General features: G+C 47.9%; 1 protein-coding gene across 4 annotated transcripts in view; it reads left to right on the top strand.

The window, feature by feature from the left end:
- ZSWIM8 (zinc finger SWIM-type containing 8) overlaps nt 1-27,816 on the top strand; it is a 2,297,361-nt gene that overhangs the window by 2,229,717 nt on the left and 39,828 nt on the right. For all 4 annotated transcript variants that reach the window (XM_085603517.1, XM_085603518.1, XM_085603514.1 and 1 more), the window contains one exon: nt 25,039-25,217. In XM_085603517.1, coding sequence (XP_085459643.1) covers nt 25,039-25,217 — 179 coding nt within the window. The remainder of the gene's footprint in view (nt 1-25,038; nt 25,218-27,816) is intronic.

The raw sequence follows: 27,816 nt of genomic DNA on the forward strand, positions 1-27,816 counted from the left end.
ATGTCTGGCCTCTACTCTTTCACATGAAAGCTTGACTCGTCGTGAGTTCGAGGTTTCAGTGGTTCGCCCACCTCTAGAGAAATTACAATCATTTCAATAAAATGCTTAAAAGAGACACTTCAGGGCAGGAAAAAGGAAAAGCAGCAGGAAGAGAAAATCTGGAAAAATATAGGAGTTGGGCAGTAATTCAATTACATTTAAACACAGGTCAAATTCAAGGCACAGGGATTTCTGTTACTTGTGATGTCACATGAGAGTGGATAATGTATCTCTCTTGCAAGTTCACGCACTTAAAAGTCTCCACATGCCTACTGGTAATAAGGTGCAAGCTTGTCGAATTCGGCCAAGCTGCGGCCGTCTCTCTGTAAATACGGCTTTGGCTAGGAAGTAGACAGAGCTTTTGCCATGGCATTTAGATAAAGTACAGTTCTAAATACAATTTGACTGGCTCTTGTCACTCCGTGCAAGAGTCAGACGAGAATTTGGAAATACATTTGTGTGGTTTTAAAGCTTCATTCACTTGGGAGAGTGTTGTGTGATTCCTGTTTTTGTTTAGCTGTCAATCGATAAAGTTTACATTTGTGAAGAAAAAAAGAAGCTATAGACGAAGAGGAAGTGCCGAGCTGAGAAGGGAAAAAAAAGTCCCAGCAGTGCTTCCTGGTAATCAGCACGCAAGCATCGTGCGCGTCCGTGCTCGCTCCCGCCGCAATACTCCATGGGTGTTAACTTTCCAGAAAAGGCGGGATATGCACCCTCCAGTAGCCATTTGCATGCTACAATTTTTTAAGGACATGCATGCAAGCCTATCCAAAGCGTCAGAGGAGTCAGACCTCCACAAAGTACCTACAGCAGATTGCCTAACAGCGCAAGCACTGTATAGGCTCGACCTAAAAACTACTACTAAGATGTAATGGAGCCCTTTGCACACAGGCATTTCAACAAAATCAAGCTCTATGAGATTGAAAGGACCGCCTGATCTATGTGGCGTGTGGCCACCACACTCATGCTGCCTGCATTTAACTGCTGGCTGGTAACACATCAATGACAGATTCTCAGCAACAGAAACTTGATGTGAACCAGTGTGTCTTAAACAGTGCACCAGCGAGTCTCTCCTTATATGTGTTGGGCCTTGAAAATGTCTAGCCATTGCTGGCAGCATAGCAGCTGGCAAGACAGGTCTCCCATCTGTTGAGACACTGATCTCATCCTGATTCTTTAAACACCCTTCTCTAATCCATCCTTCTTGCACCCTTGTTGGTACGTCTTCCTGCAGACCCTTCCCACGTATCAGCAACAATCAAAAAGAAGCTGGCAGTAACAGTAATTTCAGAATGATTTGAATAGTTGGCATTGAATATCCAAGACCCAAGGATGCAGTATCTGTCTACTTCATCTGCCTAGCAGTTTTCTGCGGTCACAAAATCACATCTGCTTTTGTGTGCTGTGAATTTTACAACTGATATTTCAGCTAACCTATGCTCGCGCTCACCAACTTGATGTTGGCGATTGCAAACGAGGAAAAATCTTGCCGGGAGGTTGATTTTCCTCGCTCGCGGTCGCCAACTTGACTTTGATGAACGCAAGGAAGGTAAAAAAACTCGGCTCCGCGGGGTGGAGTTTTTGGGAACTCCACGAGCTCCGCGTAACGCGAGTACAGAAAACTCTGCCACCTCCGCGAGCGGAGTTCACCGCCCAGAGTTTATTTCAGCAGGCAACTATAAAGCATTCAAACGGTCCATAACATAGTTCTCATTTAAGATGGGGAAGCCAGAAAAAATAATGAAACCCCTCTGGGACCACAACTATCCAAAAGCATGGACCACGCCGAACCCGTATTGGTTATCGCATATTCTTGAGGAGCTCCTTACTCATGAACATTCAAAAATTCTTCTTAAAGTTCTAACTCCTATACAACTCAACTCCAAACTTTGCCGTTATTGCCTCCTGCCCCTTATGGGCCTCACACAAACGTATAGCAGCTTCCCAGCACAAGAAAAACTGTTTCTATTTATTAATAAACTCCAGCTACAAATTCCCTTTCAGAATTCCTTTAAATTATGTCTTTGTCCTCGAAATGTCCAATGTTTTACTGGATGTTCCTTCTCTTGGGTTCTTGGTTTTGGCTGTTCTCACCTTCTACTACGGGCATGCTTGCAATTGGGGCTGTTACTGTTCAGAGTGTTGCCCTTGGATCTAAAGTAGCTCTAATGGTAGGTGTAGCTGGGACTGTGGTAACCTTGGATGAACCTGGGGCTGGGGCAATGGCAGTAGTGCTTGGAGACACTAATGGTTAGGCTGGTGTAACAACTGGTAAATCTTCCTCTGGGAGACTATGATCAACAGGGCATTTGTGCTTGTATTAGCAATGAGTGGGGACCCTCTGGCTGCCTGATTCCCTCCATCTTGTCGATTGCCTCAAACCAGCTGAACATTATAGGAAGGTGATCAAAATGCTAGTAGATCATCCAAAAAGTTATCACTAGAGTCACTTTTACTAGTCTCATCTTTCTTTTCTTGAATCTCACCACCTTTTGTACTTTCTCCATGTCTGTTCTGTCTCTTGTTAATGCAGGATACAATGACAATTCTCCCTTCATTTCTTGATGTTCTGCATCTAATTTCGCTACCATACATCTACAGACTGTATTCTTTTCCTTGATCTGATATTTCTCCTTCACATGTGCAGCACTCTCCCATGCATTTAAAGTCTCATATTATGCAGGTCAGTGGGAGTTTCATCTCATACAACACTCGCCTCCAATTCTCAATTATTCTCAGATTAAAGATACCATGTAGGGGAAACTGCAAGGACCACTCATTTTCTGTGATTCCATTGTTTGACCCAAATAAAATGTGTAAAGTGACCTTGGTTTTGCAGGTGGGCCTTCGAGGGTTGCCTCCTTGCCCTTACTGACAGGTATTCTAACATCATCTATGAGGAAAGCCCTCAATTTCTTGAAAAATGTAATCTTTACTATGTATACAACACAGGCTAAAATCAATGAACCTCAATTGAAATGACCGGAAATTCTCAGCAAATCACAATGAAACACGCACTACCATGCAATCTGAGTGCGACAAAGCTGAACTGACCACTCACAGTGCAGCATCCTCTGACGTAATGACCAATACGCATCGCAGCACACACACCAACCAACCGATACCAGCGCAATACCCTATGATGCAACTCTGAGCAGATATAACTCAACAGTGATCAGCTTCACAACAGCAAATTAATGAAAACCAAAAACAAAACGAAAACTCGTCTTTTCAAATAAAGAAAATTCAAAGTCATCAATCACTGTAGAGGAAATATGGAATAGTGCCTTCCTAACTCTATTACACACTCAAAGTGAATTCTTGACCAGCGGGAATCACCCTATCTGAAAGAAACTATAGTTCTAGATTCCATACCTTAGAATTGCCCCCAGGCGTCAGACTGAATCCAGAGAATTTTTCTGTAGCAGTACCTCTGCTGGTCGGTAGGTGGTGTCAGTCGACTCCTTGTCTGTCGTCGGCGTCGTGGTCGCTGGGATGACATCGCGGTGTCTACTTAGATGCCGCCCCAGCGCGCTGACGTCAGTTCTTTTTCCGCGCCAGCCAGCGTAGCTCCGGAGAGAGTGTGCCCCTTAGTCTTTTTTGACTAACCCTTTTTTCGACCTTTTGTCGTCGCCTTTTTCAAGTCCTCGACTCCTGGTGCACGAGATGTCCCATCATCAGACTAGCTTCAAGCCCTGTGACTCCTGTCACAAGTTGATGTCGGTCACCGATCCGCACCTCGTGTGCCTTTGGTGCCCGGAGCGCGACCGCGATCCGAAGTCGTGCTACGACTGCCGGGCCATGAACCCGAAGTCTTTGCGGGAGCAGTCCCGAAAGCTTTTGGAGGCCTGGCAGTCTGCTCTGCTCGAGGTCCCTGTCAAGAGGAAGGTCTCAGGACCAGTCGTAGAGTCATCACCATTCCTCCTCGAAGTCTTTGAACTCTTCCTGTAAGTCGAAGCATAAGAAGAAGGCAAAGAAGCATCGTTGCTCTTCACCTTCTCCCCGTTTGTCAGCCGACACGACCCGAGACCCGGAGCGTTGTCGCTCTCCGGCTCCTTCTTCGAAGCCTGCTGGGACGGCTCCGTGCTTCCCTCCCTTTCCCAGAGCCGAAGCGTCCCCTGCCCAACTTCGTACCTTTTATGAAGCACTCCATAGCATTTTTGGGCAGTCCGTCTCGGCCAGCGCACCTTTGGGGCCCCGTGGACTCGGTTGGGGGCCCTAGACCTTTTTCGCTGGCAGCTGCGGCCTCCGCCCAAGAGGGCCTCCATGGATCCATGCCTGGATCCGGATCGACCTTACGGTACCTTCCTCGTGCTGATTCCAGTGCCGAAGCCCCGACGCCGGATGTCCCCCCACTGGCATTGACCCAAGCCTCACCCTCTACTTGGAACCGGTCCCGAACCAACGTCGTCAGACGTTGGTACCGTTGTTGGAGGGTATTTTTGTACCGCTTTTCATCCCTAGCATTCCCTTTCGCCCTGAATGGCGGCCAGAAGGGGGGTGAGAAAGACTTGGAGGGGTCAGTTGACCCTTTAGAAGACCACATTGAGGAGCTGGACCGACTGACTGGGTGATGCCAGTGGTCTGGATACCTCCCCAGACCTTGGTATGCTTTCTCCCCCTACAATGGCTACAGAGGAGGGTGGTTCCTACACTGTGGTGTTGTGTAGGGTGGCTGAGGCCTTGGGCCTTGAACTTCCGATAGGGGCTGTCAGGACTAATCTCCTGACTGAGGTGCTTTATCCGGCAGCAGCCTCTTCGGAACCCCTGCTGCCTTTTAATGAGTCTCTCACTGACATCCTTCTGGGCACTTTGTCCAGGCCCAGCATAGGGGCTCCTGTGGACAGGATGGTTGCCCGAAGCCACCGCCCTGCTCCTGGCGACCCACTTTTCCTTTCCTAACACCCTACCCCTGAGAACTTGGTGGTCCAAGCATCGTTCTCAAAAGGCGCGTTCCCTACTGCTCCCCCAGATAGGGAATCCAAGAAGCTGGACCATCTTGGGAAGGAGATGTTTACTTTTGCCAACTTAGGACTGTGGTTGGTAAACGCTGCATTTCTCTTGGACCTTTATATGTACACTGTGTGGAATACGGCCGCGCAGGTGCTGCCTTAGTGCCTGGAGGAGGCCCATGCCGTGCTCACCTGCGCTGTCGCTGAGGGTTGAGACGCAGTTGAGTTCACCATCCAGTGTGGGCTGGAAACTGCTGACTTGCTGGGTAGGACGGTTTCCATGTTAGTAGCCCTGAGGCGCTACGCCTGGCTGAGAACGTCTGGCTTCTCTGGGGATGTCCAATAAACACTTTTGGACATGCCCTTTGATGGCCGTCGCCTGTTTGGTGACAAGGCAGACAACGCGCTTGAGCGCTTCAAGGACTCCAGGGCCACAGCCAGATCCGTGGGCCTTGCAGCAACTTCACGCCCCATGCAGTCTGCTTTCCGCCCCTTTTGTGGCTACCGAAAAAGGTGCCCCACCACGTTCCACTCAGAGCCACAGTACCACGCAGGCTGCCCAGCCTATGCATGGCCGGGGTCGCAGGGCTGGGGGCCAGCGGGTGGGCCAGTCCACCAATGCCCCCCCTGCAGAAGGCTCCAATCCTGCCTAGTCTGACTTTTCAGGGCCACCAGTTGCTAGTGGACGGAAGGATCCGTCATCATCTACCCCACTGGCACAACATCACAGCGGACAGGTGGGTTTTCCAGATAGTCCAAAGGGGCTACTCCCTCCCCTTCAAGACTATCCCTCCCTCCATGCCACCAACACTCCCATCGCATGTCGGAGGATCACTTGGCCCTTCTCCGCCAGAAAGTTACGTCTCTCTTGGCCAAGGGAGGCATCGAGCAAGTCCCTGTGCCAGAAGTAGGTCGTGGTTGCTACTCCCACTACTTCCTGGTACCCAAGTAGGACAAGGGTCTGCACCCTATCTTAGACCTCAGGGACGTCATCCGCTTCCTCCGGAAGGAGAAGTTCAAATTGTTAACCTTGGCTCAGGTCCTGTCTGCCCTCGACCCTGAAGACTGGATGGTAGCGCTGGATTTGCAGGACACTTATTTTCACATCCCTGTCTTGCCTGCCCGCCGGCATTAACTACGGTTCACGGTAGGCCGTGAGCATTTTCAGTTTACCGTGCTCCCCTTTGGCCTTACCAGCGCTCTTCGGGTGTTCACGTAAGTGATGGCGGTGGTCGCATCTCATTTGTGCAGATCAGGGGTTCCAGTTGTCCCCTATCTCGATGACTCGCTGTTGAAGGCGAGTTTGCCCCAGGCTGTCGTCTCCCACCTCCAGGGTACAGCGGACCTCCTGCATGAACTGAGGCTCACTATTAACATGCCAAAGTCGCACCTGATTCCCTCTCAGAAGCTCCTTTTCATCGGAGCACTTCTGGATACAGCGCAGTTTCGGGATTATCCTCCCGAGCAGCGAGTCCAGGATATTTGGGTTATGATATCGGTGTTTCTGCCTCTATCCCGGATTTTGGTGAGAATGACTCTGAGACTGCTGGGCCTCATAGCCTCTTGCATCCTGCTGGTAGATCATGCCAGATGGCATATGCGGGCTCTGCAGTTGGACCTGACATTCCAGTGGGCACAGCACCAGGGCAATCTTTCCAATGTCATCCAGATCTCAGAGGGGACTGCGAGTCAGTTGCAGTGGTGGCTAACGAACCAAAATTGGGTCAGCGGCAGATGCCTCTCCCTTCCCCAACCAGAGTTCACAGTGGTGACGGATGCGTCAATCCTGGGATGTAGCTGCCACATGGGAGAGACGTAGATCAGAGGTCTCTGGTCTCCGGCGGAGTCCCAGGTCCACATCAACCTTCTGGAGCTCCGGGCGATTCATCTTGCACTGAAGGCATTTCTTCCTTCTGTCAAAGGATGTGTAGTGCAGGTGTTCAAGGACAACACCACCGCAATGTGGTACTGCAAGAAACAGGGCAGTTGGGGTTGTGGACCCTATGTCAAGTGGCTCTTCACCTTTGGATGTGGCAGGAACATCAGTGCATGTCCCTGGTGGTTCTACATCTTGCGGGTTCCCTGAATGCCAGGGTGCACAAAATCAGCCGCCGGTTCTTGATGGATCTCGAATGGAGTCTTCACTCGGAGGTTATGCAAGGTCTCTTTCAGCAGTGGGGAGAGTCTTGGTTAGATCTATTCGCCACCGAAGAGAATACGCAATGTCAGCAGTTCTGCGCGTCTGAGTTTCCAAGGCGGCACTTGCTTGACGACGCCTTTCGTCGCAAGTGGAATTGCTGCTTCCTGTCCGCCTTTCTGCCTGTACCTAGAGTGCTGAAGAAGATCAAGTGCGACCAAGCCCAAGTTATTCTTGTGGCTCCAGACTGGGCACGAAGAGTCTGGTACCCCGAGCTCTTGAGCTTGGTCATCGATCCTCCGATCAGACTGCCTCTGCGGGAGGATCTTCTGTCGCAGCAGTGGGGGACGGTTCTCCACCAGAACCGGTCCAGCCTTCACCTCCTTGCGTGGAGATTGTGCGGTGACAGTTGACAGCTTTTGATCTTCCTCCCGAAGTCTGTACCTTCATCTTGGCAGCCAGGTGTCCCTCCACAAAAATGGTATATGCCTGTAGATGGAGCACATTTTTGGGCATGGTGTACAGCAAAGACTGTGGATCCCCTTTCTCCCCCTCTTTTAGAAGTTCTCCTCTTCATTCTTTCTTTGGCCCAGCGGGGCTCTGCTCTGGGCACTCTTAAAGGCTATCTTTAAGCCATTTCCGCCTTTCTTCGCCTTCCTGATCAGCCGTCTCTTTTCAAGTCCCATATTGTAAACAGATTTCAGAAAGGCATTACTCATCTTTTTCCTCCTTCTCCTTTCGTAATGCCCCAGTGGGACTTGAATCTTGTGCCTACTTATCTTATATGTGCTCCCTTTGAGCCACTACATAATTGTCCTCTTCGTCCTCTTTCTTTAAAGACTGCTTTTCTGCTTCTCATCACCTCTACTCACAGGGTGAGTGAGCTTCAGGCTCTGTCTTCCAATCCTCCCTTTCGTACTATTCATCCGGACAAGGTGATCCTTCACACAAGGCCCTCTTTTCTGCCTAAAGTGGTTACCTCTTTCCACATAGGTCAGACCATCACATTGCCCACCTTCTTCCTCCTCCCCCCCATTCGAAAAGGCGAGACTCCTCCTTCTGGACCCAAAATGTGTGCTGTCCTTGTACATTGACCGCACTGAAGAATTCCGGGTGAATGATCAACTCTTCGTGGGTTATGTGGGTGCCAAGAAAGGTCGGCCGTGCACAAACGTACCATCTCTTGATGGGTTGTCTAATGTATCAAGATCTGTTATTGTTTGGCAAAGAAGAAACCTTCAGTAGGACTGCGCGCCCACCCCACCAGGGCGATGGCAGCCACTACTGCTTTGGGACGTGGAGTGCTGCTGGTTGACATCTGCCTGGCAACCACATTGGCATCCCTGCACAGGTTCACTAGACATTACTGCCTGGACAGCCGAGTCCGGAGAGAAGGCGTCTTTGGCTGTTCTGTTCTCCAGGACTTTCTAGTGTGAACTTAGTCCTCAGACCCACCAACGGGGTTGGTATTGCTGGCGTATCTATTCTAAGGTTAGGAATCTATAACTACAGTCTCTTTCAGATGAACAAGTTACTTACCTTCGGTAACAATGTATCTGTAACAGACATATGTAGTTATAGATTCCTTACTGACCCACCCATCCTCCCTGTTCTGTGAACTGACTTCTAGGGATAGGGACTCCCTTCTAGGGCCTTAGTTATGTGCGCCAGTAGTCAGTGTCTTGCATGGCTCTGCACTTCTGGCATGGAAAGTCGTGACAGAACTGACGTCAGCGCGCAGGGGCGGCATCTAAGTAGACTCCGGAACATCATCCCGGCGCCGACAACGGACGCGAAGTCGACCGACGCCACCTATCAACGCGTAGGGGTACTGCTACAGAAAAATTCTCTGGATCCAGTCTGACGGCTGGGAGTAATTCTAAGGTTAGGAATCTATAGCTCCATATGTCTCTTACAGATACATCGTTACCGAAGGTAAGTAAGTTGTTCAACTAGTGCGGTCAATTCTTCTGTGCAAAAGAATTAACCAAACACCAATCTCACTTAGTACACCCTCACAACAGAAGTTTAATAAGTCCAGCTGATAGCAAATTCACGGTCCAACACCATAAACCTTAACAGACAAATTACAACTTAGTTTTCTCAGTATCTCTCCCTGCATCATAGACTACAATGAGTCTGGTAACCAAAACTTCAACTCTTGCATCAAGCGTGTTTCTCTTCATAAGCACAATTGATATACAGAAAACATCATCTCAAATGTCACTTCAAAAGGGAGCTCTTATGTACTGGAATGTACGCCACACCCTGAACGTATCTCATCAGAAAATACCTCAGTGCTCGATAACACACAATCAATGTATAACCCTACTATACTCACACTCCTTGGACAATACAACTGCTTCAGGAACACCTCCAATTGTCGGATTGTGGAGCCTCTGGGACGCAGACTAGACTGGGGTGGATTCTAACTGTTGCAGAAGCAAATTCTAACTCTTAACCCTCAATGAAAACTATCCTCTGCTACCAACTAAAGCAGTGCAGGATAGGTTTTGCAGCATGAATATCTGGGCAAATTTGAGTACAGGCTGCACTCAGTTCGATGGACCTTTAACTTTAATTGAAGCTTCACATCAATTTATCAATAGTACATGAATCACAGTGAAACACATTAGGCTCCACAATAATGACAGAGAGGAGAAGATTTGCAGACCATGATGGTTTATTAGCAGATTAGCAAAGTTGCAAGATCAAATCAGTCAGATTAGTCATAAATCAGTAATCACCTCATAACAGCATGGTAGGTATAATCTAAAGCAAGTCAAAATAGCAAATACAAAGGCAAGTTATTTAAAGATAGCCTTATGCAAACAAATAAGATTCAGTTCCCCTGAAGAGAATTTTCCTGATTCTAAGCTAAAGATTCAGATGAAGCTGGGGTAGGTTAAGCAGCAGGTGTCAGCAAGGAATGCTTTAAGGGTAGAACCAAATAAAGTTCCTATTGGGTAAAAAATAATATTTTTTCTTAAAAGTTTAACTCTAAAAGTGGGGGAAAATAAGCATGGGGTCTCAAGGGAGTCATCAATCAATCAAGCGTTTGTTAATCGCGACTACTCACCCGTAAGGGTCTCAAGGCGCTGGGGGTGCAGGTTCCAGTCCATCAAGGAGGGGGTCTGTCGAAGAGCCAGGTTTTGAGGTTTCTAGCGAAGATGGGAAGCGATGTTATCTGTCTGAGGTGGAGCGGAAGGACGTTCCAGGCTTTGGCCGTGAGGAAGGGGAAGGAGTGGCCTCCCGATCTGGTTTTTCTGGTGTGGGGGACCACTGCGTAGGAGAGCTGGGCTGATCGTAGGGTCCTTTTGGGTGCCTGGAATCGGAGTCGGCTGTGCAGGTATGCTGGTTCGGTGTCGTGGAGGGCCTTGTGTGCAGTGTTCCCTTGAACGTGCGCGCCTGTGCACCCGCGCACCTCAGTGCCCCCGAGCGCGCACTGCTGTGTGTGTGGCGCGCACACACATCCCCAGGGAGCATTCGCGCCGCCGCCGCTGTAGTGTGAAAAACCGGCATTTCCAACGTGCAGAAGAAGAGGCATTTAGAGTGTGGCTGTGGGGCTCATTGTGTGCTTTGTTTAAGTATTCGTGTTAATTGCAAAGCCCGTAACGATCTGCAATTAACATGAATGCTTTAAACAAAAGCATACAATCTGCCCGCAGCTACACTCTAGAAAACAAAAGAAATGCAGCACCAATCACAGCGTGTGCTTTTAGAATCACCTAAAAGCACACGCTGTGTTTGCAGACTCACTGCATTTCTTCTCTTATTGCGGGGTGATTGTGTGCCTTTTTGTAAAGTTTTCATGTGTTAATTGCAGCTCATGAAGGGGGCTGCCATTAACATGAAAACTGTGGAGGCTGGTGACATTTGAAATGGGCGTAACATTATAGTTGTACTGCACTGCTACTTAGTTTTCCTCATCATGCCTCTATATTTGGCCGTTTTTGTAGATCTCTTCTGACTGCCAATAAACAAAGAGGAGTTGTTAAAATATTTCTGTATTTGTTCAGAACCTCTGCACAAAACGGCCCCTCCATTATTCAAGAACTACATTCATTGGACAGGCGCCATACCTAAAATCAATAATTGTTGTCAAAGACGGCTCTGGTTTTTCTTGTTGAGCAGCAAAATCCTGGAACTGGATGCCCCAGCCCAGGGACCAAAAGTCCTACGAACCTTGTATTTTAATAGATAACTGGCTCTATCTTTTCTGCTATCCAGAAATTGTAACCTGTGTTAGGACAACCGTTTTCCGGCACTTGTGCGCTGATTTTCAGCAAACGTTCATCTCACTGAGCCATCCTCCCTGATATGCTTGCAGATGACGTATCTCAACACAACCGACACAATACACCATATTCCAAGTCAACCCACCAATACACAAAATAACGTTTCCCCACAAGTAACAGCGCATCAGCACATCAGCATATCAACAAAACAGTGAGTACACTAACGCAACACGATACAATGACGTAACATCTTTAGAGCATTGTACAGACAATTTGCGGTTTGAAAAAACGAAATGAAATGCTTTCCAGAGTTTAAAGTAAAGCAATCAATTAAAAAATGCGCTATTAAAGGCAGGGACGTAGTGATTAGTGAGCTATCCGACTAGAGTATCTCAAGCGGGGCTGCCACCGGGCCTGGTGAACCCAGTCCCACTAAAATGTAATTAATTATTCATGAGCCTCTTCTATCTGGTGCTCATAAATAACAATGCTGGGAGCTACCAAGACTGGGGTGTAGGGTGCGGGTAGTGTGCCAACCCACGGTGAAGAAAATGGGGAAAGCGAAATGACCCCAATAGGGATAAAAACAGAGCGGTTGGAAAAATAGAAAACGTCATAACTAGAGAGGTAACAGTAAGGAAAGATGAGAGCTAAAATGATGGGTAGGTAACCCCCGTGATATTGTGACTCAGTCTGTCAGATTTTGCAGCCTCAAAAATATAAAATATGCAGCCCAAAAAAGCAATTTTTTGTTAGTATTTTTGTGGCAGGCACAAGATGCACGCCTATCACAAAAATTATTGTGACCTAGTTGCAGAAGCAACAACAAAGTACTGTGCCTGAGGCAAAAGAAAGCTGAGAAGAAGGATATCTGGTGCAAAAAAAGTGCAGATTTTAATTTAATATCAGAGCTGCCTCTGGTACCATGTAACTCATCAGTATCTAGACCACAGCACGAAATACATGACCTGGTGCGGAAGAGAGCAGGATGGTGATGCTGACTGCAGTAACAATTCTTCCAGGCCAGAACCGTGTATTTCATGCAGGTCAAGGAGGCGCCGTAGGATCTGGGGGGCGGAATTTGGATCACAGGAGGCCAGATACTGCTGGGAAGGAAGGGGGACTAGGAGAAATGGAGACACGGGGAGGAGCAGCCAAGGAAATCAGGTGACTTTGACTCGCACTTTGACTCTGTCCGGAGGTGCAGTATGAATTGTGCTGGCATTTCCCTTGCTGGTAGATGCCTAAGTCACAAAGCACCCTCGAGTTGGGTGAGGAAGGATGGGTCTTCTGGGGCATATTTATGTCCCCTAGCCCGAATTGGCTTACAGAGGGAGTTGAACATGGTTTAGACCAGGTTACTAAGACCTTTTCTATCAAAGTTTTGTTGAAAGGAACAACAGCTGTGAAGCAGTAGGCCCACGCTGCAAGAATTCTATTGGGAAATTTGAATATGTCTCTAAAATAGACTAATTGTTAATGAACTATTCTCCGCAGTGTGGGAAGGGGCTGGTAGGGAGTTCATATCGGTCTATTGGAAGGTATCTACACCACTAGCATCCTGAAGGTCTAAGAAGAGGCTGAAATCTGTTTAATGATGGCTGAGTAAACCGTCAACCCCGTCGTCGTCCTCCTCATTATGTGGAGCATCTTGAAGCCCTCGAATAGCATCAGAAGTCGATTCTACGATAGTACTGGCATTGGGGAAGAGACTTGAGCTCATCCAAAGTTTGTTGTACCTTGTTAATCCCACAAAAAGACACGGACCTGGTCCGGATTGATGTTGGTTCCAGATCGGAGACAGGTGTCAGGGTCAGATCTGGAGTAGGCACCGCTGAGGTCGGAGCAGGCGCCAGAGCAGTCAGAATCAATAGGGCCTCCACCACAGGAGTGAAGCTATAGGCCAGCACAGATGAGGATTGGATAGAAGTCCAACTGAGTCAGTCAGAATTAGGACAGGCCCCATCAACAGAAGCCCGACTGTGGGTCTGAGTGGCTAAGATGGACATGAACGTTGTCTACAGTGAGCTGGCATTGTCCTACAGAGCTGCAGCTTGGACTCCATTAAGGCCTCTATCAGCAACAAACCTTGACCCAGCACACTCAGGCATGCTGCAGCCAGTTTCGGCATGGGTCAGAGATGGAGGATGGAAGCAGAGTCAGGTCCTTTGAATGCTGAATGAGTGACTTCTATCTGAAGCGGAAGTAATGGGATGGTGACGAGTCACTCTTGGACGCCTTGCATTTCTCATGACAAGTGTCTCTCTTATTCCTCTTTGGTTTACCCGAGGATGGTGGCTTAGAGGTAGACTGAGAACTGGTATGGCAGCTGCCTCAAGAGTGGGAGCAGGTCCACTGCTTGGAGCGTGCCCTAGGTAGAAAGGGGAACACATGCAGCCACGGCTGGCATGTTCGCGGGAGGGGGGTTGGGGCGGGTTGGGAATAAAATTAAAAGTTAGGTACCTTTACCGCCAGTTCCGCGCTGCCTCCAAGTCTGCTCCTGGCTGTGTGGAAGGAGGCAGCAAGTGCTTTTAGAAACATAATATACTCGTAAGCATGACACCCCACCTGAAGTCAGCGCCCGGTGCAATTGCACCGCCCTAGAGCCAACCAGGTCCTCTGACCTCAGTGACTGTCGCGCTAGGTTGTGCTGCTTCATAGGCCTGCCTGCAAGACTGGAGGGGAACTTCAGTATGGATTGTGGTTGACAGGCCTTTAAGGTTAACCCACAGTTGCCACCGTTAGGGTCCACATGCTCGTGCTAAGACACCAGGGCTTCTAAGGTCTAGCAAGGGAATGTGCTCCCTCAGGAGAGTGGTCTGGTGGACTGGTCATGAAGGCTGAACCTGGTTCCCCAGTTCCAAATTCCGCAGCTCTGACCATAGTGCCACATCCTCTCCTCTACTGAACACCATACTGAGAAACTTGAACTGCCTTCAGCTACAACCCAATTGTGCCCCGCTATAAACTCCCGGATGCGACAAAATTCAAATTACGCATTAGACGAGAGTAATATGCTGATTAAAAAAAGCGAGTCTATCCAAGAGCCTCTCATGAGGGACCATATCAAAGGCCGCAGACAGATCGAGTAGTGTCAGAACAGCCTTGCCCCCCCTGGTCCAGCTTGGGATACTGAATCACATACACTTGGAATTACCAATTCCATTCCCTTTCACTGAAAACATAACTCTTGACCCCTGAAATGATGTGCCCTCAGCAGCAGCTACCATGTGACAAAGCAGTAAGACTGTGGTGCCCCATCCTTGTGGACCTGAATCGACCTGAATATCCTGAAGTCCATTTACCAAGAAAAAAAATTGTCTTTTTGAGAGGTAAAGCAAGGTTCATTGACGGTGAGACTAGTTAAACGACGATGATTTGAAAAGTGTGGCAAAGCAGATTATTTCCAAAACAAAGTGTTTTGAAGTATATAAGCGATTATTGCTTTAAACTCAGATCACACAAACAGAATGAAAATATGGATTATAAGCTTTTTTTTTTTTTTTTACACGCCTCCTACCTCTCCGGGTCGCACTTAAACACTTGTGTGCCGCTCTGACGACGTTCAAGACCCGGGATCAAGTGACAAGACCAATACTGTGCCTCCGGTTCACGAAAGTACACATGTTCAGAGGGCACTGAAGGGGCTGAGAAGTTGACTGTTTTGTCAATAATCTCTGTCCAGGTTGATGCGGGGGCTTAGGAGGGAATGGGCCCACAAGGCTGTAAAACTATAACATCCTGCGCAAGAGGCTCAGATAATGTGACTTCTCTGCTGGGGGGTGCAGGAAGGAAAAATAAAGCTACCACCAATCTTCAAAGCATGTGTGCGCTTCTGGTCACCAAAAGGGTGGTGTGATAGTGGGAAAAGAGCAGGCAAGACCATCTCCATGTATCACCCACATGATGGCTGGTACCCCCAGAATAGACTCACAGGAAGGCTGGTAGGGGCACGGCTAATTGATCTGTTAAATTCAGGCCTGCCTGCTCAGCGCTATTCATGAGTATTCTATTTCTGACGCATAGCATTTTAAATTTGAAGGCGCAGTTGCATGCTCATATATGTTAGACAATTTTAGCATGCTGGTGCTGCCTTATTGGCAGTGTGCCTCAATTGCAGTATTGTCAGAGGAGCGCTAGAATACGTGTCTAATGCATTTCAATGCGGTTATGCGGACACTAGCATTAAAATGCCTTAGTCGAAAGCCTGATGCGGCCCTACCCTAACCCAGCCCTGAAACTGCGAAAAGTAAAATTATAATTACAACTTTATTATAATTTTATTTTTTCCTGCTCAAAGAGAGCATTTGTTAAAGTTTTCATGTTAATCGCAGCACCCATCATGAGCTGAAATTAACATGGAAACTTGAATAAATGCACACAATCACCCTGCAGCCCAGCTCTATTAAGAAAAGAAATGCAGCAACATAGCTGACAAGGTTTCAAATTGCTATGTGGGACGGTTTAAAACCTGCCTTAACACCGTTCACGTGGATCTATATGTGAGGATATGCACCGTCTTTTCACTTTTTTAAGCAAAAGTTTGGAGTGATATTTGGTGCTGCACCCACACGCCCAGTCTGGTTACTGCCGCACATAGCCTTGGTTGCAGCGCACATAGACCTTACACTGAGGAAAAAAATTAGAGGGAACATTGCTTGTGTGCGTGGGTGAGCATCTTGAGGGTGACTCTAGCCTCAATGGTGAGCCAGTGGATTGTGCGCAGGTGTTGGGAGATGTGGCAGTGTCTTGCCAGGTTGAGGACCAGTCTTGCGGCGGCGTTCTGGATGTTCAGTAGCTTGCGGGTGGGGTTTTTGTTTATTCCGGCATAGAGTGCGTTGCCGTAGTCGAGTCTGCTGGTGACCAGGGCGTGAGTGACGGTCTTTCTGTGTTCGAGGGGGATCCATTTGAAGGTCTTACGTAGGAGGCGGAGGGTGTGGAAGCAGGAGGACGAGACGGAGTTGATCTGGTGGTCTATTTTGAGCTCGGAGTCCAGGATGATTCCCAGGTTGTGTGCATGGTCCGTGGGGGTGGGCGGGCTTCAGAAGGCAGGGGGCTACCAGGTGTCGTTCCAGGCGTCGGGGTTTTGGCTCATGAGGAGTGGAAAGGGATATCTGCTCTCAAAAGTGTAAACAGGAACATCGGAAATGCATAATGAAATTGAATTTTTAAAGTTAAGTAGGACTCCTTTCTGTTCCAAAGAGATGAGAACCAATCAAAATGCAACATTTCTTTATTAGGTGGCTTCGCCCTCCTTCACAGGTGTCGCATGAAGAAGGATCACAGCTGCTTGGCCTTCAGGAGATATCTTGTACAGGATGGTACATTATTTTTTTAACACATATTTTATTCATTTTCAGGTTATTTATATGCATGATACAACTTGTGCTTTTAAGTACAGTTCCAGATTATCAGGTTTCCGGTGCTATACTTCCATTCTTGAAGTACATACATATAGTTTTGGATATATACCTTTCACTATACTTTTACATTCGAGTCTGCATATCCAAGTAATACATACATACATCCGGATGAGCCCCCCCCCCCCATTTGAACAGTACAACTAAAAACTAGCCACGGAGACCTGTTTCATGTGTGATATCCATGTAAGATTATAGAGAGGGTATAAGGGAGAGGGGGAGAGCCGAGTAGGGATGGGCAACCGTTTCAGTGATAGGCGATAATACATCTATTATGTGCCATCTCATTCAATGCAGTCAGAGACATGAGGAAGGTCCTTGCATTCATTCATTCTCCCTGAGCAGCAGCAGTATTGATTTTGAACTGTTCTACTAAATGGGCCCACTCCATTGAAATTGTTTTTTTCCTAAGTCACTTGTACTCCTCGCGCTGCAGCGCATCCCTTTCGCCAGTAGCCCACCTGAGGACTTATTCTCTCCATGCTCCCTCACGCGGCGCTCTGTTGGATTTCCAGCGTTGCGAGATATTAAGGAAAGCGGCGCAGTACCACCGCTTTTTGGGGGAGCGGGGGAAGACCCATGAGATAGGCCTCAATAGTGGACCAAGCAGGGCGCTCAGATATTTGGGTTAGGCCCATCGTAACTTCATTCCAATACCCTTTCAAGGAAGGACAGGCCCATAACATATGAATGAAATCAGCATCTGACCAATGACATCTAGGACAGTCTGAGAAAGCAGTCGGTTACTGTGCTTGTATCATCCGTGGTGTTAAATAAGTCCTGTGCAAAATTAGTAGCTGTTTGAATTTAAATCGTACATTGCGAGAGACTCATTTGGGATGCTTTAGAACCATCACCCACTCCCTGTCAGTGGGTTCCCTGGTGATGTCACTTTCCCACTTCTGGTGAAGGGACATCAGGTAAATGTGGGGGGCTCCTTCGGTTCCACTAACCAGTGCCGATGTGTAAAATGCGTAATTGCGGCGTGAGTCAAGAACAGCGTATCAGGTACCACAATAATTCACACAAACTCAGCGTGAGGCATCAAGTTTCCATCTGTGGACAAGTTGCCCACCGTCTCAACTCCAGCTTCCGCCCACTGCCTCAACCTACTAGCTGATAGAACACCCCGTAGGGTTGGCAGACCACAAAGGGAAATATTTGGGGCATATGGAGTAGATACTTTGGCATATTTCAATGCCAGCTTACAATAATGTAGTGCCGTCTGGAGAAGGAAGAGGGCGTCCCTCATTCTTCTGAAGTCGGGGCAGAGTAACGCCTGTAATGATCCAAGTCTTAGCCGCTCAAGCGAGTATTACATTTCAAACAAGTTACGGCCAATGGCCAGCTAGCCAATAGGCCAACCACTGCAACTGTCTGATTATGCAGTATGCCTTGAAATCTGAGGCCCCCATACCTCCCCCAGTGCTTGGCAGCTGCATTTTAGCAAGGGATAATCTGTAGTATCCCGACCCCCACAGAAAAGTTGTCAGTAAAGTGATTAGGGTTTTGAAGATCCACGCCGGAATCACTACTGGGAGTTTCACAAATTGGTACAGGAGCCTGGGCAACATGACCATCTTGGATACAGTTAGCCGGCCAGCTGTCGTTCGTGGCAGGCTGTTCCAAAACGCCACCTATGATTTTAGAGAGTTGATTGTACAAACCACATTTCCGTCTATTTTATCAGTAGTGGTTCTTTATATGTGTATTCCAAGGTACTTAAAAGTGACTGGTTCTATCTTAAGTTACAGCGAGCCAAACTGTAGGTAGGGTAGATTGCAATTATCGTAAAAGGAGTATGGTATAGACTTCGAGGCGTTGAGGTGGAGGCCGGACGTTGTTCCAAACTGAGTCAATAATGTGGCTATGGGGTGCATGTCTAAGTGCATCTCTTTAAAATATAGCAACTGATCATCAGCGTAGAGTGGCACTGAGTGGGTCGCCAAGCCGACTGGTATGCCATATGTCCTCATTACTTGGCGTAAATGTTGAGTTAGGGGCTCTAGTGCCAACACAAACCGTAGTGGCGAGAGGGGGCAGCCCTGACATGTTCCTCGGAATAATTGATATGCGGGGGGAGACGCTGTAACCTGTTTTTGCTTGCGCGGTTGGTCTGGTGTAGAGTAGCTTTACCCAATGACAGTATTCTGAAGGGATCCCAAACTTAGTAAGTACTGCAAGCACCTCAGAGTATCATAAGCTTGTTGGATATCTAACAAGAGACAGCCTGCACGTGGAGATTGATCTTGAGCCGTATGCAATAAAGCATAAAAGCGGCGAATATTCAGTGAAGTACTACGTCTGGGTATGAAGCCACACTGGTCAATATGTATCAACCCAGCGAGAAGGGGAAGTAACCATGTTACTGAGGATTTTATATTCTGTATTAAGAATAGATAGGGGTCTATAAGAATAGAGGTCCGCTGGGGGTTTGTCAGGTTTTAATAAGGAAGTGACTATTGCCTCCCTGGTTGTGGGTGGTAGGGTTCCCTCCTCAAGTGAGGTATTATATAACTGCAATACCTTTGGGATTAATTGCGGCACAAATGTGGAATGAAACTTGATGTGGAGCCCATCTGAGCCGGGTGTTTTATTACCAGCAAGTTCCTTTATCACGCCACGAATCACGGCGGAGGTAAGAGGAGCCGCCAAGTCTTTGATACTTGCATTTGAGGCAACTGGGAGCGTTATGGACTCGAGAAATTCAGTGATTGCGTCTGTACATCTTGAATCTTGAGAGGGAGCCTCATAGAGACATACATAGTAGTCCTGAAATGCCCTATTAATGTTGGCCTATGTGGTAACCAATGTGTGATGTCTGTCATATACTGCCAGGATTGGTGTAGGTGAAGGTTGTGGTCGTATTAATCGAGCTAATAATGTATTAGACTTGTCTGCCTCTACATGTGAGCATAAGGTATATGTATTTAGATCAAGTAATCGCGTCATTCCGACAATTCCGCAAACTTCACTCTAGCCTCTTGCAGTTTCTCCGCTCCATCTGTGTCTGTCTGGGCCACTATTTCTAGTGTTTGCAATGTTGCCTCTAGTTCTGTAATATATCGAGCAATCTCCCATCTGGCACCCACCACTGTCCCCATAGAGACACCTGAATTGATAACTTATAGGATTCCCACTCTATAGACCTAGTTGCGGCCGTACCCTCATTGTCCGCAAAGCATGTTGTGATAGATGTTGCTATTGTGTTTCTAAACACTAGGTCTTCCAATAACAAAGGCTGCAAGCGCCGTGTTGGAATCAGAGCGGGGACCCGGCCCCAGTTAATAGTCAGTTCGATTGGGTTATGGTTAGAGATGGTTTTTCCTAAGTAAGTGCTATATGCAAGAGATGGGAATAGGTCCGGTGTGCAAAGAAAATGATCCAGCCGAGTATGTAGGCGATGTGGTAGTGAGAAAAAGGAGTATTCACCAGGGGTGGCTCCTCCATTAGGGCGGAGGAGCATCGCCTCACTGCTTTCCCGCAGTGCGAGAAGCAGAAATATAAAATGGTATTTTAAATACCATTTTATATTTCTTCTTCTTGCGCTGCGAGAAAGCAGATTGGTATGCCTAGTTGGGGGGCGAGCGGGAGGGTATGCCTGGTTGGGGGCGGGCGAGGTGCGGGTTGGGAGGAGTGACTTGCCCACTGTTGTGGGCCCTCACTGTTTGGTCGGCCCTCTGGGGCCGACCAAACCAGTCATGCACACTCTACATTTTCTCTGTGTAGGCTGCATGCAGCCTACATAGAGAAAATGGCCTCCATAAAGGCGCCCTGCTGGGCGACATCCGCACCAATCACAACGCTACCATTGCAGCATTGTGATTGGCTTAGGGGAGGGAGAATGCTGCTTCCTGTTCTCCTGAAGCATCAGGAAAACGTGGGACCCAGCCAGCAGCGGAGGCGACGTGGGACTCGGTGAGGTACGTTTTTTATTTTTAAATTAATCTCCCCGCATGACACTCCCACCCACCGGTCATGCAAGCTGTGACTGGGATTCATGCATGTTGTATTGAAGTCTCCATACATCCGATAGGTTCCTAGCCTGCACTGTTGCTACTGTTCCCGGGAAAGGAGGATGAGAATAGTCCAATCCCACAACAAAGACTGCATTAAAATCTCCCCCCAAAACCCATGGATATTGCGTCCATTCTGAAAGAGCATTTGACAGGCGGGACAGAAAGGCTTTGTGATCTATATTCGGTGCGTAAATTGACCCCAGTATCACTTGTCTACCATTCAGTGTGCCTTGCAATAGCACATATCTACCCTGGTCATCTATTTTACTATCATTTAGAGAAAATGGGAGCCCAGCACGAACTCATATTGCCGCGCCACGCAAGAAAGTGGAGTAGGCAGTCGCATAAAGCTGGCCCCCCCATCTTCTTTGCAATGTACAGGTTTGGGAGGATATTAAATGTGTTTTTTGCAAATATACTATTTGAGCACGGCGACGATGCAATTGAGCCGCAATTCTGTGCTGCTTGTGAATCAAACCCATCCCCCCGAATATTCCAGGATATAATAGTATATTGTTTAACTCCAGACGCCATTTATGAGAGACATGGGTACCATTGGTACCCCCCCCCCCCCCACCCCCCTGACAATAGCAAGCAGACCAGCAATTTATGCAAACAAGCTATATCCCAATACATGGTCAAATGATACAACATCGATCGACTAAACTGAATGCAAAACATTAACATATTGGACTATGCAATAACAGGTGCTTTCGCTTACGGGCTAGGCTAGTAACGTGAAAGATGTGTAGGCTATTTGTATTAGGTGGTTCTGCCCTGGATGGGCCATGTCAAGGGATCTTACCACTTGCTACTGTATCCCTGGACTAGCATCATAATGGCAAAATCATGTACAGGCAACAGGACACAGCCACACTGTTCAGGTTAATAAATGCGCAGGGCTGGTGTATCTTAGTTTGGATCAATATGTCCCCCTGTACCTATTACTAAACACATTCAGCCCAGCGGGTCATTACTGAGCTGTGTGGACATTAAGGGGAACAGCGCCACACTACCCCCGAGTCTGAATCTGAGGACACCTCTTCTGAGGGACTGGAGCTGATAGACGGTCGGACAGTCCTTAATGCAGACGCCGACTGGAGGGCCTCCTGTCTGCCTTCCAATACTCCCTGGGGATATGAGGGACTAGTCTTGGTGCTCTGAGTTGTAAGTCCCCTCCTGCGTCTCTGTGGTTTCTGTTGTGGCCTTTCGCGCTGTTACGTGCTCAAAGTTTCGGGGAAGTTCCTGTCGAGCCAGTCCCAAGCACTCTCTGGCGTGTCAAAGAAGGAGCGTTGGTTGTGGATAACTTTCAACTCGGCCGGAAAAAAAAGAGAGAATGCCAGGCTCGCCGTACGGATACGAGCCTTAACCTCCATAAATGAGGAGCGCTTACGGTGGACCGGGAGTGTGTAGTCTGGGAAAATTGAAATTTTTGCATTGCTGAACTGTATTGGGCGGTTGTCTTGGGCTGCTTGTAATAGATGATCACGGTCTCTATAGTTCAATATCTTGGCCAGAATCGGTCCGGATGCTCACCCGGAATGGGCTTTCCAGTAGGAACCGGATGGGCTCGTTCCACCGTAAATAGGTCAGAAAGCCCTGTGGGGGCAACTTTAGTTTTGAGGCACTCTTCGATGAACGTTGTTGGCCGGGGTCCTTCCGATCCCTTAGGCATACCCACTATTCTGAGATTGTTCCGACGAGCCCTTCCTTCTGCATCATCCACGTGGGCCTGCAGGGATTCTATTTGCTGGCACATTTGCTGGATTTGTCCATCATGTTCTTTCACCTTTGGGGCCACTGTGCCCAGCGTCTGTTCAGCGGTCTTGACCTTATCCGACAATTTCCTGTGATCATCTTTCAGCAAATTCAGCTCCGCAGAAATAGTGCCCAGTTGTTGCGCAATTGCTGATCTGGAGTCCCGAATTTCCTGCAATATCATGTCTTGTTTGTCAGTGGGGGGGACTCTACCGTTCTCCTAACCCCCCCCCCCCCCCCTCCTCCAGCCGAGAACGCACAGAGTACGTTTCTGATGGCGGTGATCGGGACCCTGTCCGCCTGGTCATTGCCACAGTTTTTGCTTTCACCCGACCCATTGTTGTTAGTTCAGTGATTGCGGTATGTCGCATAGCCACACCCAAGATTGCCCAGGACTTGTTGACTTGTTATACATCCAAATCCTTCTGTCCGGTGAATCCGTGCACCTAGTAGCGGGGGCAGGGGGGTCACTGTATTGGGTTCCAGCCACTCAACAATCTCCTTCACTGTGCACGATCACTGGAGTGGGGGGAGGGGGAGGGGAAGGTTTTCCAGCCCCAGCAGGCACGCACCTGGTCCCCCTTGATCTCAACAATCACTGGCTAGTCTGCAGGGCGAGGGGGGGAGCAGCGGCACTCACCGTTGAGGGCACACGGCCCCGACGCTGCGGTATTTCCCCTGCGTTGCAATGTGTTCCCAGGGTGTCACAGACGGAGGTGTCTGGTCGCATGGCGCCGGGTCTTGTGGATTCTTACGTGACCCCCTTCGTGCCTCCAACCCTGTTTCGCCCTGTCTCTGCTGCCGCTCTCCCACACTCGGAGCTCCAGCACCTGCTCCACGGGCCGTAGTCAGTCGTCGCGCCACCAGGCCAGCCCCTGCGGTACTCCTGTGGTCTTTTATGCCTATGGGGGGGGCTGTGCCAATCCCAGCGCAGAGTTGGGGAAAACACGCTGTTTTGCCGGCCCTACCCGCAGCAGCAGGCCCGACCCTCGTTGGGAGAAATCTTCGGCTCCAGCCTGCTACCGCCTGGCTGTCTGCCACCCCTCAGGCCTAATTCAATTTCAGGGGTGGTTTGGCATCCAGGTAGGCCTACATGAAGGATACCGCTCTCAGCAGGCACCCGCCAGGGTCCTTCAGAGTGCAACCGCCCCCGATCTGCTTCCAAGAGGGGGTTAACAGCTCACAACATGGGGGGTCAAATAAGACAAAAAGGGGACACAAGTCCGGCACCGCAGCAGTGTCTCACCTCTACAGGGTACTCCCAGGGCATCCCAGTCAGAATCTCATTATGTATCGGCGCTGGGCTCCACTCACCGCTCTCCTGCGCCACAGGGTCATCGGCTTCCCGCCGCAGCGGTAGAACTCAGCAGGGGGGGGAATCACAGTGACAGGACACTCTGGGACCTTGGTGGGTACTCTGCAGTCCGAGGTCCCAAACCTCTCCGCCATGCAGCCGTCAGGGGCACCCCAAGGTCTGCACCACTCGGAGCGGCACCAGCCGCCACGCAGGACGAGAATCTAGGCCGCGGCTTCTCAGGCCTCTCCAGCAGCGACAGGCCCGATATCTGACAGGGGGACTCCACGCCGCTGTGTCTGCTCCAGTATCAACAGCAATCTGGTGCCCAATCACGGAATCGGGATGGCAGGTATTGTGGAGGATTTTTTCGGATTTTTATCCTGGGCTCAGAATATGTTGCTTATGCGACCACCATCTTGGGCTGCTAGCAACGCCTCTCCTCAACAGGATGGTACATAACAGTCAGGCCGGCCCGGGCACAGGTGCAAGAAATCAATTATTTGATTACAGTGCAACTTGCAACAATAACAGCTCCCAGGGAAACTAAACAATTTAAAAACAATTAACATATTCAAACTACTGTGATTCAGCTCCTAGAATAAGAGAAACAGTGAGAGAATCAAAACAGCAAAGATGCACATTGTAAATGTTTGAAAGAGATGTTCAACTGAGGCCTACAATAACGATGGCTAAATTAACGTGAACACACTTTAGTATGGCTAACTATAGCATGAGAATCACTAACTGGTCAAACTTAAAATAAAATCGCACTTTATATATGAATCTATTACTATGCATTAGTAGATGTTTAAGCAAAACGAAAAACAGTGATAAGGCGTCAGCAGGTGCAACTAAGCATGTAGAAATTTTATACACAATTTTACGCTGGCTTTGAGGTCTAAAGATGGCACTCGTATAGCTCCTTACCAGGGCCAAGTAAGTCATTACATAACGCAATTAAAAAAAAAAGGTCCAATCATGAAGATTTCTTTACTTTATTTCTGCTTGTTGACTATAGCTTTTCATATATGATTTGGTTCAAAGTACAAAAGCTCTCTCCAATTAGTGAAGGAATTATAATGTTTTGTTGTGATCTAAGAAATCTGTGATTCTGAGGGTGTGCCATTATGCTTACTTGACGAAGTGGCTTGTGTTTTCTTTCTCTGCTCTCCTTCCAGGTGTCAACTATGTCCATCAATTCTGTGTAGGAGCAGCAAAGGGGGTGCTGAGTCCCTTTGTGCTCCAGGAGATTATCATGGAGGCACTACAGAGACTCAACCCAGCCCATGTACATAACCACCTGCGCACGCCTGCCTTCCACCAGCTTGTCCAACGGTGTCAGCAGTCTTACATGCAGGTAATGAAAGAGCCGGTGAATAGTGATACTTCTCCCTGACATCAATTCTGGGCTGGACACCAAACCAGCCCTGGCAAAAAGGTTTATCCCAGACCAGCACTGCAGGAGCAACAACTAGAATTGAGCATGGTTGTCCATGACATTTCATACAGCCCTAAGCAGCCACGTAGCCTGTAGCTCTTCAGGAAAAATTCCAGAGTAGTGGTTTCACCCATCCGACCGTGCCAAGCATGTTTTAGCTGTAAATGTTGTTCTGTCTGGTAAGATGGCTGATTGAGTTAAGTGTTAGCCTGGCACGTGCTGTGATTTTAAGGCCATGAGTTAGGACTTCCGCAAACTCAGTTTAGACTCAAATAGTTCTGGGGTTTGTAAACGGAGTTACTTTTAAATTGAGTAACAGGTACACCTGTTATTTATAGCTCTTAGATCCTTTAAAAGTGTGATATAAAGTACTGTACAAATAAAAACTATTAACTTTATAGGATCAAAAGGTATACAGTGTTCACTGCTGGATGCATGGTGAATGGCATGCAGGTGCAGTACCAAAGTGCCTAGGCACCCTAAACACTGCACCCTCATGCATGCCTTTTATCACGTTTTTGTAATTCATAGTACTCGATCTTTAGACCTTTGCGATGGGTGTCCAGAGTCATAAATGGGTAGTAGTAAGGGTCAAGTAAACAAATAGCATAAGTAAGATTTTCCTTATCACTTTGTATTCAAGCGTACAGTACATCATAATTCTAAACCTTCTAAACCTAACTGAAAATTACAATTAAAAACTGCCCACGCACTTTTTGTAAACAAAGACGGCCTGCAGAAAAGACCACATGCTACGTACGAAGGCCCCCCAGTACCCCAGCTTCTGAGGGAAGACTCTAAAGGTCAAACTCCACATTGTTGACGATGTTCCTTACTTGTGTTGTGAGACATAGAAGCGGTTTCATGGTGTCTCAATGCTGGATTAGGTTGTTCAGCCCATGCATTTGATTATGGAGCACCTTGGAGTTGTTTTCCTGCATGCTGTTTCCAATTGTGTTCTGCGGCCTCCATTCCTTTCACTGACCAGTCTTTATTGAACATGTCCCGCGTGTCATAGTCTTGATTTCATCAGTTTCAGCAGCGCAGTTTGCATCCGATTTTGTTCTGTTTAGGTCCCATTGAGCAATACTAATGAATTCCCCAAATGTAGCCTGATCCGAAGGCACTGTGCAGGTCAGGAGCAAAGCAACTGCATCTGTGCATGTTCTAACCCCAGTCCCTTATGAACATTGGTTTTAGCAAGTTTCGGCGGTTTTGGAGTAAGGCGGGACAGCAGCACATTAAATATTCCATAGATTCGGATCTATAACTGCACATCCTGCATCTGACCATCTTCAGCAGGGATTTCCACCCAGGTTCCAATTCCTTTATTGGCAACAACACCATTGGATCTCTTTCAGGCGTTTCTTTCCTAAGGCTCTATTCATATATGGCTCAATGTAATTTGTCTTATATGATTTCATTAGGCCCAACAAGACGCCAATATCCTTGAATCTGGCCATGTCATCCTTGATAACTGGAGGATTTGGTTGTTTAAAGCCTTCTTGATTGCTGCGTAGTTTACTTCCTCTTGGGGCCAACTCGCTGTAGATAGATCCAACTCTGCCAAAGCATCACGACAATACGTCTGCCACAGATTTGACCCACCCTTCAAATACTTTTAGTGTCTTGAACCAGTATTTTACCAAACTGCTCCTGCATTCGTATTTTTGTTGCCCAGGCCAAACTCAAGCTGAAGCAGGCTGTTATGTGTGTATTTAGGGAATCGAAAGAGCCTTTTGTAGCACTGAGCTTTTTCCATTATCTTTTCCATCTTCCCTGGGAATGCTTGTGATGCATACCCAGCTAATGCAAGCAGTTTAGATTTTGTCACTTTCCTTATCGGTACCTTGGTTGAGCTGTGTAGTTTTCCCTGTAGTTTTCACAATGCGTAGATAGTGGCTTGTATTTTGTCTTTTGTCTTTGACTGGTACATGGTTGCCATTCATTTATCATTTAGCCATGTTCCTAGGTAGTGGTATTCTCTTTCAGTCACTATATTCTTACTGCCCAACCTCTAATTTAGGAGAACTTTTTTCGGGTGATGTCCAAAGACCACGACTTTGGTTTTACCAGGATTTGCCACAAGTTCATTACCTCAATAAAGACGTTCAGTGTGTTCAAACCTCTTTGCAACCCAACTCTGGTGTGATTGAAAATCACCAGATCGTCAGCATACTAGAGCACGTGTAGTTGTTGCTGTCCAATTTACGGGGTTAGCAAAGTTGCTCCTTGAAGGGCTTTCCGCAGGTCAGCCTGTGTATATATTGAAAAGAGTTGGAGCATAACGCAGCTCTGCTTTAGGCCTCGGTCTGTGGAGCGTTTGTGTGTAGCCGTGTCCCCTGCCAGTTTGATTCTCACCCAGGTGGTACTATACAATGACATGATTGCATTCAGGAGGTTACCTGGAATCTTCTAGCTGTTCGGTTTGTTCCATAGCTTGCTTCGATTTACTCCATCGAAGGCTGCTGAATAGTCAACAAAGCATGCGAATACTGGCAGATTGTTTCTGGAATTT

The sequence above is a fragment of the Triturus cristatus genome, chromosome 1_2 (genome assembly GCF_964204655.1).
Source record: "Triturus cristatus chromosome 1_2, aTriCri1.1, whole genome shotgun sequence".
Lineage (NCBI taxonomy): Eukaryota > Metazoa > Chordata > Amphibia > Caudata > Salamandridae > Triturus > Triturus cristatus.